The 13193-nt window shown below is 42.6% G+C and overlaps 1 protein-coding gene across 1 annotated transcript in view; it reads left to right on the top strand.

Annotated features, from left to right (window-relative positions):
* Nucleotides 1-12391, top strand: part of cavin2a (caveolae associated protein 2a) — a 14108-nt gene extending 1717 nt beyond the window's left edge. Inside the window, exon 2 of the mRNA XM_018683166.2 lies at nucleotides 9050-12391. Within this exon, the coding sequence (XP_018538682.1) occupies nucleotides 9050-9922 (873 nt within the window). The 3' untranslated portion in view covers nucleotides 9923-12391. The remainder of the gene's footprint in view (nucleotides 1-9049) is intronic.
* The last annotated feature ends 802 nt before the right edge of the window (nucleotides 12392-13193 follow it).

Genomic DNA, 13193 nt, shown 5'->3' with positions numbered 1-13193 from the left:
ATACAAGTGTGTGCCCGGGCATCAGAAAGGGGGGGCCGTTGTTGACACAGCCACAGCCACTGAGAGCTCTTAACGTCTGTTGTTATCTGGTTTCCCAGGTACTGAGGCACTGTTGTTCAAATGCAACAGGTGCCAAGACCTTACCCTGTACAAGGTGGCTCTGTGTGTGTGTGTGTGTGTGTGTGTGCTTCAGAGATAGTGAGAGTGGACAGTTGCTGCTTGATGTTTTATTTTAACATCGTTGGAGTGCAGGAGAAGAAGGTGAAGTGCTGAGGTTTTCCCCCAAACTCAAAGCGTAGTTTTCAGATGGGTGTAGCAGGGCCAGGTATGACCTCGGGGGTGTGTGTGGATGTTCTGCTGATGTGTTGGGTCAGGTGTATGCAGTTACAGAGCTGGTAAATGAGACTTGGCGTGCCTGAGGGAGAGCGGGGAATAAAAGAACTAAGTGCAGTCCTTGTTCCTTTCTGCCTCACCTCATCTCTTATTTTGCTTCTTGTTCTTCATCTGCTGCTTTCGTACAAACTCAAACTTGCACGCGACCACGTTTAATGTCTTCGCTCATGCCACCTGCTCTGGTTCCCTGAAACTGCACCAAAGCACATGCTGCACGCCTCACGATACTCTTTGATAACACACATTTGCCGCCAAACTCCCCACGCCAGCCCTGTAGCTATTGGCCAAGGGCCCCTCCTCCTCCTCCTCCTCCTCCTCCTCCTCCTCCTCCTCCTCCTCCCACTTGACAAAATTGATCTGAAATACTCATCTCCCTGTACGTGCCAGCTGAGGCGGAAACGCAGAGAGGGCTTCTGGGTAAACGCTCCCCGCTGCACAGAGCAGGGGTCCGTACCAGCTCCAAGCTTTGGCCACGGTCGGTCAGAAATGACGGCGCTGTCTGCCGCTCCGCTGAGTTCCTGTGCATAACGAGGACTAATGAGGACTTAATTACCGCTGCTTGGGCCTTGTTTGTTTGTTTTTGTGCACCAGTGCTTTTCCTGTCTCCGCGCCGCCCTCCCCTCTCCAGGCCTTTTCTCCTGTGCACACACACACACACACACACACTGATGTACATGTGCATCACACACAGTTCCCAGCCATCTGAGATTCCAGTATGTACAGTGTAGAGACTGTTTCAGTAATCACTGTTTGCAGAGGTGAAATATTTTGTGTTGGAGTGCATATATTTCTATTTGTCACACAGATTAATTTCAAAATCTCTTTGCCTCTGTGTTAAAATATCAACAATCACCCTGGAGATCTATAGCTTATCATATTTGCATCGCCACATGAAATACGGCACATTTCAAATTAAATTTCCTGCGACAGAAGTCATTTATTTCTGAGTAGATCTTAATCTCCCCATCTGTGTTTATTTCACAGCGGAATTTCATCACAACAAACAAGTCAACCACAATGGCAAAGTGAACGTGAACGCCGTGAGAATTTAATTTGTTCTCCCGCTTTGCACATGTGGGCCTCAATCAGAGTTTTGCTGGATGTTTAGTAGAGGAGGGAGCTGCTCGACTCTCCTGGTGGGATGGGAAGAGGATGTTTGGTGATTGTCTGTGTTTTCGGGATCCCTAATCACACAGAGGCAGAAGAATTTTCATATCACATTTCAAGGAAAGAGAAATATACTCCCCAGCCAAAGTAAACACCGTGTCTGCAGCTTGCTTTGTGTTGCTGGAAGTTGTGCTGACAGTTCTTGACTCTTGATTCCTTTGTTTTTCATCAGTTATATATTCATTAAAGGTTACTTGTTAAATAAGATAAAATGAATTAATTGTTAACTTATCAGGTTGTGAAACTTCTCCGTCCATCAGTGACGTGTCGTTCAGCACAGAAGAGGTTTCTGAAGTCGATGTCACTTTGTTTGCTTTGCCACCAGTCGTCACAGAGCTTTTGAATATCGACACTTGACCAAAGGTTGGGCCTTAATCTCAACATTCAGCAGCAGGAAGTAAAGTCTGTTTTTCGGCACGTTGCTCTGAGGTGCTCAAACTGGAAATTCTATTCCCGACCTCGCCCCAAGCTCTTACCTTTACTGAAGTCTAATGACACAAAGGTCGCTAATCTGGAGTTAAATAAAGCTAAAGAATGGTCTAATAGCTAAGCAGTGTTAAGGGTCTCTCATGCATACAAATCAAAAGTGGCACAACTGAAGCTTTACTACAAGAAAAAGCCTTTAAGCCAATCCCAAGCAAGGCAAGCTCGGTAGTTAAACGTGAATATAGTTTTGTCTCTAAGCGTGACATGCAGGGATTATTAGATATTTGAGTGTCATTAAACTGCACATGTTCCATTATAAAGCTGCATCCATCTCCACAGGTTGGAGCAGGCCACTGGCTGTAGGCTACCGCTGAGATTTGTTGAGTGCCCCTCTCTAGCAGATGATAGATTTCAGCAGCCTGTAGCCCAGAGCAGTGCGAGCTCTTTACCTACATTCAGTCATGTTGGACCTACATGTGGCCAAGCCTTAACCTGTACAGATGCTTGAAGTAATGGGGGAGGTAACCTTCTCTGTTATAGGAGTGAGCTAGCCACTGAAGCTGTCCAGTGATTTTAAACACAAAGAATCTAGCTGATTGCATCATATCATTTTAGACAGGTAGGATTAGGATTGCAGTGAAACTGGATGAGATGAGTTTGTAATAACCCTTTTCATGGCAGACATTTTGACCTGTCTTAGTAGGATAAGCACAGGTGTAATTAACATAATTAACTGACTGCGTTCATCCAGTTTCAGGCTCTCATGGAGCTGTGCAGTCCTCGATGAAATGAATTTGCTTTTCTGCCTTTGACAAGTCCAAGTGTCTGCTGTGTCTGCTACATGTCCTCTGCAGTCATATGGGTTTTGTAGATAAAAACAAGCCGTGACTTTCATATATATTTTATGCATTTCTAGAAGAAAGCAGGCGGGTGTAAGACTCTAAAGAGAGAACGTTTTCTCTGTGTTGATAGTCTAATACAGCTGCAGCCTTTAAGGCAAGCTTTCTAAATGAACAATGTTGGTTTACAGTTAAGCTTCTTGTTTTGTTGTCTTTCCTAATTTAGCTTTGGGGTTCATTCTTCAGATAATCCTCCAGGTTCTCAGGAAACAGAAAGTATGGAGGGGAGAAGAGCAAAGGAGAGAAAAATAATGGACAGAGGAAAAAAGACAAGATGAAAAACACTGATCTGTTGTTCTCAGCTAATGATAGAAGATGGAGTTTGCAGGCTGTGTGGGTAAGAGACATGCATGTGAATGGGGAAGTTTCACCTTAAGTGCTTGCTCTTCTGTCTGATGTCACATTCAGGTTTGACAAGTCTGCTGAACTGTTTCAGTCTGAAGCAAAGGCAAGTTTGTAACTGCAGATTCCAGGTGTAAAATACTGGTTTAAACTGCTTTAATAACAGACAGGTGATGATAGTATTCAGTCTGAGATGACGGTCGTTCAGTGTCTGATTGGACGTGTTCTCTAAGATAGTCAGGTTGTTTTTTAATCATGTTATTTTATGTATTCTTCTGTCGGCGGTTTAAAAGAAAATACACAAGAATTGAAATGATTATATTCAAGTTTTTATAAAGAAATATGGACACTATAAGAACAGAGACAAATGTAGGCGGTAGCTCTCTGAACAAATCCCATGATGCCGTGCACCTCTTTGTGTTCACAGTTTGCCAAGAGCACATATTCAGCATGTTTTTCATTATGCTGCAGGTGTAAATAAGGTAATAACATTATCCTCTTCTGCACTCTTGCTCTCACTGATCTCTCCCTCCTTGACTTTTCAAACCTCCAGTCTCTTCACCCAGGGCCACTGCATCCACAGCAGGAAAGAAGAAAACAATGGGCATTTTGGTTCTCACTGCTCGTATTTCTCTGCTCTTAAATAGAACATGAAAATACAACATGTCTTGAGATAACGCGATGACTTCCTGGCTCCTCTGCAGACACTCACGCCACACGGAGTAAACACTGTGACAATTGATGGCAGCCTTATCAAACAATAGTCCTGATATGAGATTTACACAAAAGAGCTGAAGGAGATTAACATAGGCACGGAGTGAGCGGAGAAACTGCAGCTGTAAATGTGCAGGAATGTTGGAGTGACGCTGCTTCACATCATTCATCATACATGTAGACAGAAAGAGGGAAAGTGCAGGTGTAGTGATGCGATCTGATTGATGTGGAGGAAGTGCAGCGACAAAGATCTCAATGGTCCAGTCTTTAATAATCAATATCAAGAACCAGAGAGCTCATGTTACAGAATATGAAACCTGTCATCATGCAGAGAGCACAGACTGCTCTTCTGTAAATTACTGGTTGAGTGAACATTTATGTTTTTTTTCAGACGTCCAGCGTCATCATTTGTGTCATCAGGAATAATGGCCACCTCTGTAAACTGCCGTGATCTGCCACCAGCATGTCAGCATGACGCTGTGTGTGAATTGGTTATTGTGTTGTGTGATTACACAAGCTCACAAAGCTAGAAAACATGCTGTGTTTTCTTTTGGTGAGGCAGATATGGGAGGGGCGCGGATGGGAAAGAATGCCCAAACTTGTTATGCAAAGCTTTATGGGTATTAGGCCAAGAACTGACATGAAGTCGCTGACGAGATATTAACGACACTAGGAGTGGTGCTGTTTCTCAGTTTGAGTGTGCTGCTGTTTTATTTATATATTAATTAGTGCAGGCCAGTGGACAGACCCCAGTACAGTGAGTGCACAGAGAGTTTATCGTGTTTTGTGTTTTCACATGTCAAATAACAGAATTCCATTTCCCTTCCTTCCTTTCCTCTTTCCTTCCTCTGTCCACAGATGGCTCTTCACGCTCATTGGGATGGAGGTGGAGGGGGACATGAGGTTACGTAACAAGCTGGGTGAACTGTAAAACAACTGCAGCTGTAATGGGAGGGATGTACTGTAATCAGCAGATAAAGGTCACGTGTCTCAGGTGGACGCTGTAGTGCGATTGGTCATTGATTGGGTTGGGCAGATCAAAAGAATAAAGGTAGAGTTGGAAGAAATTAAGAGAGGAAAAGGGGAAAATGTTTAGAGCCAGAGCTTCGTCTTTGTTTGAAAGGTGCGTTACAAAAAAATGTCTGATAAAAATCCTCTAAGGTTGCACTTTGTTGAAGCAGCGTTCAGTTCGTCTGCGATCTCCTCTTCATTCTGCACCAGAATAATTGCAGGGGCTTCACTAAAGCGAGGATGTGCACACATGCATTAGTCTGTGTGTGGTGGTGGTGGTGATGGTGGGGGTGTACCTGCTCATTGGTGCAGGCCCCCGGAGGCACCTGACTCACTGTGCCAACACACCTGTACCAACCTCGCCTCCAAGGATCAAGAAAACCTCCATTCATCGTCTGAAGGGCCAGGAAAACACACCTGTTCAAACTGCTTATATCTGACTACAGGCAACACACAGCATAGAGATAGAAGAGTCTACAGCCATGCTAGCAGCTCTGTGAGGCTAAACTTAAGCACAGCTAAATGCTAACATTAGCATGCTAACACGCTCACAATGAAAATCTTAAGAAGTTGATTCAGAGGTATACTGTTTACCATGTTCTTAGTTTAGCCTGTTAGCATGCTGATATTGGTTCATTAAGGTATTTGATCATACTGATACTGCTTGATAAAACCTTTCTAAAGGTGCTGAAGTTCGTGGCAGTCTGTTTAATAGTGATGTTAACCTCAGAGGTCAGGTGATCATCATCATCGTCCTCTGGGACCACGAGTGTAGAAAATCAGTCCTGTAGTTGTCAGCATATTTCCTCTCAGTGTTGGACTGATTAACCAAACATTGCAAAGGTGTGCAGACGTCAGTATAGGGCAGCATTACACACATATATAAACAGAGAGAAACACTCACAAAGTAACTTGAGCCCACCTGAGCTCTCTGAATCAGCTGCAGCCCTGTCCTGCCCCGCCCTGACCGCTCTCTGTTTGAATAGAGCAGGAGATTCAAGGGTTCTGACTTAAATAAGCTCGGGCTCAGTGACACCCTGCAGGACTTGCAATTAGATGGCAGTTCTACCATGCGAGTGTTAAATGAGATCTTGAACTTCCATTATATGAGTGTTCAAACAAAGCATCTTTGAAGTGTGTGCCCTGCGTTAAGTACAGTAAACTTGCTGTCACAATAAATTAGCTTTGTTATTTGGTTCGCTCCAGATTTATTTTAATTTTCTTTCATCTTGCAGCGATGAACAAGAGCCAGTGTCCTGCACAAACGCACACGTACTTACAGATACTGTATCACATTCTCAGTGGCTAATGAGTGCTTGCTTAAAGGGCGCATTAATTAACGGGGGTTCCCAAGAGAGATGTGCCAGAATTTGAGGTTAACACACACATATACACACACATACAGGACAAACCTAGGTCAAATGGTATTTAGGAAAATTTGTTGTAGCTTTCTTACCGGGATTTGGGCGAGTTAAAGCAGGGACACTCACTTTTGAGCAACCAAGCTGTACTCAACCTGCTGCACTATCACAGTTCAGTGATACTACAGCAGGTTGAGTACAGTATGTAGCAGGGAGAGCTCAGCTCTCATTCTGAGGTGTCTTGGGTTTTTCAGATGCTGCCTCCCACACACTCTCTACCTGCACTGATTATATCAAACATGTCTGAGCCAAATCAGAAAGTCTGTGACATGCCCAGACTGGAGCATAGGTGTGAAGACTGAATCTTTAGAAACCTTAACATCACCAAACAATCAGGCAAGATTAGTCTTTATTATCAATGGAATGCTCCACTGAGGGTCAGGAGAGGTCGTATTGGCTGTGATTTCTAATCATGACTGGTCAGATTTAGGTGGGTGTTTAAACTTTAATCTATCTCACACCTCACGCTGATTAAAAACTGTTTTACTCTGAAATGTAAACACAAAAAGGGAGATAAAGGCTTTGTCTGAAGTAAGATATCATCTTATTAGAGGCAAGCTTTCTGGTATTTCTCCATAACCTCTAATATGTTTAATACAAGAGCTATCACCCACACACAGTAGTTCCCGACTCTCTGATTTGAGTTTGCACGGACACGTTTGGATCCACACAGTCACTGTGGGTGTGGTGCAGAGCAAGACCAACAGCAAAATAGGGCATGCAGACACTGCTCAGTCAGACATGACAGGAGGGAGCTACAGAGAACAAAACTGAAAGGGTTGGATTACAGTTAAACCAAATGAGAGGCAGTGGTAACCAGAGCTGTTCCCGAGGGTGCTACCTTTGTCTTTTTTGGATTTTGAGTTACAAACCCACAGTGCATCATGACTCCCAGCTTTTTTAGGATGAATGACAAACCTCCTCTAGTGGTTGTTGGTGGTAAATAAAAACTGTCCACATACATGGAAAAGCAGGTCTTTGATCTCTTACAAGTGCTACCTCTAATGAGGAGCATCAGAAAGATACTGAAGAATTATTCTGAATTGACACCAGAAGAAGACCAGTGTTTGTAATTTGTCAACCTTAAATAATCAACCCTACTTTACTGTACATGATGCCGTATATTCTAAAGTTCTAAAACATTTATTTGTTTTGTTTTTTTCTTCCCCTTTACCCCAGAAAACGTGGCCGTGTTCTTAAGGCTGATGTTGCACCTTTAAGAACATGCTGACAGATTTATTACCATTAACTGGGAGATACCACACATGCTTGGCACACACCTGAACTGTGAATCATGCCTGCATGTTTGAGATCAAGGCAAGAGGTATCGTGTGTCTGCAAGGTGGTAAAAACAGGATGGTTTTTGTATGGCTTTCCACTTCTAAAGAGTTGTCCGTGTACTATGAAATTGTTTAGTCGAAATGGGGTGCTGTGAACTCCTGTGGATCAGGTTGCAGTGACAGGAAAATCCCAGAACACTTTGATAACTTTCTCAAATTGGGGTTAAATCATCTGTAGTTTGACACTATAACAACAATATTGATTGAATTTTTCATCACTGAGGGAGCTTCTCTCTTTACATCATGGTTTTGTGCAGTTCATATATCATAGTCACAGTCTCCTAGCTTTATTTACCACATAATATATGTAACTGTATAACCACTGGTGATGACTGATGCATAGACAGGAGGCAGGACTCTTCTAGACCATCTGGTTGGCCCAGTCCTGAAGTATGTGTTAATGACACCCCAAGAAAGAAGCATTGCACAGTCCCTCAACAACTTCCAGCATCCTGTCACTTTAAGCTTTGCTGCAATGAGCTGCCATGCATGCTCTGAAGTGCAGTCATTCTTTATTGAAGATTCATTCTAACATGCATGGTGCACAAAGACGTCTAGCAGTAAAAATATAATTCATACACTTGTGCTTGATATTGACATGAGGTAAAACATCTCAAATCTTGAGTCTCTCCTCTATAGACCTGACTGCAACAACTAAAACCACTCACATAGCTCCCCATCATAGGGTTTGGTATTAAAAATATTAAGCACAGTGGGTTGAATGGAGGCCTGTAGTCATTTCAGTCAAGTCATTCCTGAATTTGATCTGTTACGGGCTAATGAAAGTATACATGGTAATTAACCCCTTCAAAGGCATGTCCTGTACCTGGGGGTGAGGCAGAGAGAGATATAAAACAGAGAAATGGGGGGGCAGTATTACTCCTGCAGAGAAACAGGTGGAATTCCTCACATGTCTTGAGGAGAAAACCAGGGAGGCATGCAGGAACTGGTTTCCTCAGTCCTCCACAGGCAGACCAGCCCAAAATGTCAGAGTGTATTAAAGACAGACACTTCTTTACAGGGACTGAACCACGACCACAACTATACATTAATGTGTTTATGGGGAATGTGTTTGGATGTGCATGTCAATCATCGTTAAGCGCACTGGAACTTGTTAAGTTGTCTGAAGTCTAACACCAACCATAACTAATTGAAACAAAGATGTTGAAGATCATGTGCTGAAATCTGGGTTCCCAAATATTACTACAGTCTCCAGCAAATCAGACACCTAGACACCTCTTTAAACTAAAGCCTGGTTTAAGCAGTCATGCTTTTTTATAACTGATGCAAATGACCATCCTTTTAACCATCTTGTTCTGTTCTTTTTTTTTTTTAGGAAGACAATGAGATCCCCTCCAGCGTTTTAGTCAAGGACTCCCTCAAGACCCCACAACCAAGCCAGTATGATGCAGAATCCACCCAGCCTACTCCATCTATTGCAGGCTCCGTTGATGGCCGTGGCCAAGATGAAGGTCTTCAGACCATTAGCCTGTCCTCAGATGACGATGATGACCTTGGAGCACCCCGGGAGGAAGACGAGATGCTGGAGGGTGAGGCTGGAATTGGCACAACCCGCACATTTGAGAGGAGGGCCGACAGATTCAAACGCTCAAGCCTGAAGAAGGTCGATAGTCTCAAGAAGGCCTTCTCGCGCCAGAGCATTGAGAAGAAGATGACCCAGATCACCACCAAGATTGTGCCGCCAGAGAAGCGTGAGAAACTTAAGAAGAGCCTCACCCCTAACCACCCCAAGAGCCCAACGGCCAAGTCCTCCTCGTTCAAGGTATCTCCCATGACCTTCAACGTAAAGAAGGTCAGAGATGGGGAGGGTTCCACACACGACATGACCTCGCCTGGGGCAGAAGCTCATGTGGAGATTCCTCCTCTGGGAAGCTTGGATGGTGAGATTCCCTTGGCAGAGGTGCATACCCACGAAGGTGTTGTGGAGGAGATTCAAGAGATGCTGAGTCCCTCCACCCCAGACAGCATTAAGGCAGAGCTAGCAATCAATGGAGAGGCACCAAGCATTGAGTGTGAGATCAATGGTGATCGTTCTGCTGGCCTGGCAGTGCCAGAGCATGTTGAAGATGTTGGTGAGGAAGAAGACGATGACGAAGAAGAAGAAGAAGAGAAACACATGAGCCCTGTTGAGACAGCAGCAGATGCCCAGATCCCCACGGCAACAGCTGCTGTGGAGCAAGTGTCTTAATATGATTTGATGTTGTTGAGCTTCAGCTCTAATTTCGTTCTTTTTCTTCCTCATGTTTCTACATTAACATCCAGCAGGCACAAATTATCCCTCCATTGTAAACAAACTTTCTTGTAACACTAACTTTGATAATCACCAGCCAAAAACCTTGACACCATCTGCATAAGCATCTCTTTGAACAGCTACACCCCACAGTGCACCTCACTAAGAGTGCTTCCTAAACTCTCCAGTTGGGTCGTCCAAAGAAAACAACATTGCATCAGTGCACCATAACTCACCCCCATCAACTGGTGCCCACCACTTCAACAGCAGCACATCTCCAGGGCAGTGGGCCAGCTATCTCCCTCCTGCTGTGTTTGTCTGCCTCTGGACCTCCCTTCCTCACTGACAAATAGTCTCTTTGTTCTTTGCAGGTTTTGTGAAAAATTGTAAATCTTTGGCAACAGCGGTTCTGCCCACAGCCTATTGAGGCGGTGTGTTGCCAGGTTGTGCAAGAGATGGAATGGGCAGTTTCTGGGTTTTGGGTGAAAATGTCCTGGGGTGTTTTGTAGTGAACTAGAGGTTGTTTACAGAATTCTTTGGACCTTTCCTGATCTTTAACAAATGACTATACTTCATTAGTCTGAATGGCTATGTCTTGTCTCTTGTCCTTCACCTGCAGTTGTCAAATTGTATGTTTCTTCCCCAGTGAGATCCAGTTCATAATTTCCGAACCTTTGTCACTGATGAACGACCTAGAGCGCCCTGTGAGTTGTGTAATTCCTGATTTCCAGTTTACCACCAACAACCAACAATTAACCTTTGAATTCCTGAAAAATAGAATAGCATAGTCAAAATGTTCTTGTAAATGACATTTATTTGAAATACCTATAAAGATAAAAGAAAAAGGTTTGAGTCTAGTCACACTGATGCAAATGAAGGACATCACTGCATCTGAGAAGCTACTCTAGATCGAGAGAAACATGTATTATTGACACAAATAATGTTTTAATACTGACATGCTAAATGTCCATTTTACAGCCCTTTGTCTTTTCTGCAGGGCAACTTTGTATGTTAATGTACAGGAATTATTTTGTCATTTTAATTTGAGGCACACTGTTCTCTTGGTATTTACATCTTATACAAGATTAACTTAATGATAACTGCCTTGAGTGTGTGTATTTAAACAGGGAATGTTTTATCTGTAAAAAATGTTTTGAGTTACTACATATACTAGGGTGTTTATAAGTCATCTTTTACTCTTAGGCATCCATAACTTGCATGGGGAGATGTTTACTCAGTTTCATATGTTTAAGATAAACACCATCACTAAAACCCCTCCACCTAGATACATGCAGACACATACTCCTACAGTGCCTCTACCTTGCACAGGCTAGTATGAGTAATTGTACTCCTTATGGCATGGATTCCTTACATTTTTGTAGATAAGAGCGATAGTAAAGCATCCCTGAAGTTTTTTTCTCTACTGAGAAATTCCTTGAAGCTATCACCTTATGGAGCGTACTCAAGGTTTGATACTAACTATAAAAAGACTGAGAACGTTTAAGTTTAAAGGAGGTGCAAATACATCTGTCACAGTCAACTTCATGTTTGAAAGTCATACCCAAAAAGTTTCTATAAAGTGACCTTCCTCTCGTTGCACACCGTTAGTGCTTTACCAACCTTCGCTACAGATGTCTGATGCCATGACTCCCTAAAAATAATTTAGCAAGTGATACCAGGTGCCAAGGATCCAGATACTAGAGAGGTCACAGAAGTGGATAAAGGCAGAGGACAGCATTCCTAGGTTTGACGGATGACTACTGCTCAGCCCATTTTTCATGCTCTTGGCCTCCTTGTTGAGGCAGCGCAAAGAGAGGAAGATGCTCTCTGGAGCCACAGGTGTTCTGCCCCCGTAGAGACTCCCGGGCATGAACTTGTAGTGGAGGGTGTGGGTGTTGGGGAGTTTGAGTTGTTGGAAAGGATGATAAAGTTGTGTTTGCGTTATGCATATATGCAGCTTGGTAGACCTTGAGTTGAGATAGAGCAATAGATTCTTGGCTTCTTTAAGTCAAACTGCCCAAAATATTTTACTATATCTAAATTATGCAAGAAAATCACTTTATATCACAAATATTTTCCACAGTACTTTGCAAAACAATGGACTCAAAGCCTTTCAAGTGCCTCGTGTTATAAAAATAACGTGCCAGTTTGCTCAATTGGAGCTGTAAGGAGAAAATGAATATACGTATATCATTTAAACAACTTCTTAACCATTTATATTAAGTGTTCTTAATCTTAGTTTTCTTTTTAATTCTGCTTTGTATAAATCACATTACTGAGAAAGGATCAAACACTAGGCTTATGTGTCTTTACAATGTAGAGGTTAAATATGAGTGGCTTTCATGTATTTCTGCTTATTCATGCAAATGTGTTACTTTGGTGATATCTCTGTCTGTTAATTTTAAAAAATAAATATCTAGACATGTGTATGTGTGTTAAAGTGTTTTTATTTGTTTTAAAATCACTCTATTAAACTTGGATCACAAGTGAGGACCATGTTTGCTAGGAAGCTCAAACACCAGATACCTACAGCACAGGTAGTAATGTCATGTTTAATATCTTTGTTTTTAATTTTGTAGCCTGTTAATTTAGTTAACCATTTAAACCAAAGAAGTTTCCTTCACAGCAGAAGATGCCTTGCCACTTGAGTGTTTAAATGTATACATCAATAAAGATTTTATAACATTTAAATTTTGTTTGTGGTCTTTATGTGCAAGTATAAGGAGATAAGTAAATGTCACACATTTCACATAATTTTAAATTTTCATAATAGTGTCCTGTGAGTCATTCATGTGATCGGGCTGACTTACAGTAAAATGTAAGGCAACAGTTTGGAGGAGGATTAATCTCAGTGGAGGGAGTGGTTCAGTTGCTCAACTCTTGTCTACATAGCACTGTCTATGGATTCAGAAGGCTTCTTTTAAGATTAAGACAGGTATAACAGTCAGTCAGCACCGTCCATCACATATTTCCGCCTCCACCACATTACTATGATGGTAAAATGAAGTTCACCTTTGGCACTGAAATATCTCATAGTGCCTTCAAAGAGGATTTTTTCCCCCTCAACTTCCATGGGTGAACCTTAGTGTTTTGTTGGTGTTTGTCTCCCTCTCATGTCCGAACTCACGCTAACAAGCCAGAGCTTCTTCCATTACACTTTTTATTGTTATTATTAAGGGCGCTGCTATAATTAGCAAGCTAACAAACACAAATCCGAATTGTACGCACA

This window comes from Lates calcarifer, linkage group LG1 (assembly GCF_001640805.2).
Source record: "Lates calcarifer isolate ASB-BC8 linkage group LG1, TLL_Latcal_v3, whole genome shotgun sequence".
NCBI lineage: Eukaryota > Metazoa > Chordata > Actinopteri > Centropomidae > Lates > Lates calcarifer.
Note: the sequence above shows the minus strand (reverse complement) of the source record. Positions and strands in the feature narration are given on the sequence as shown.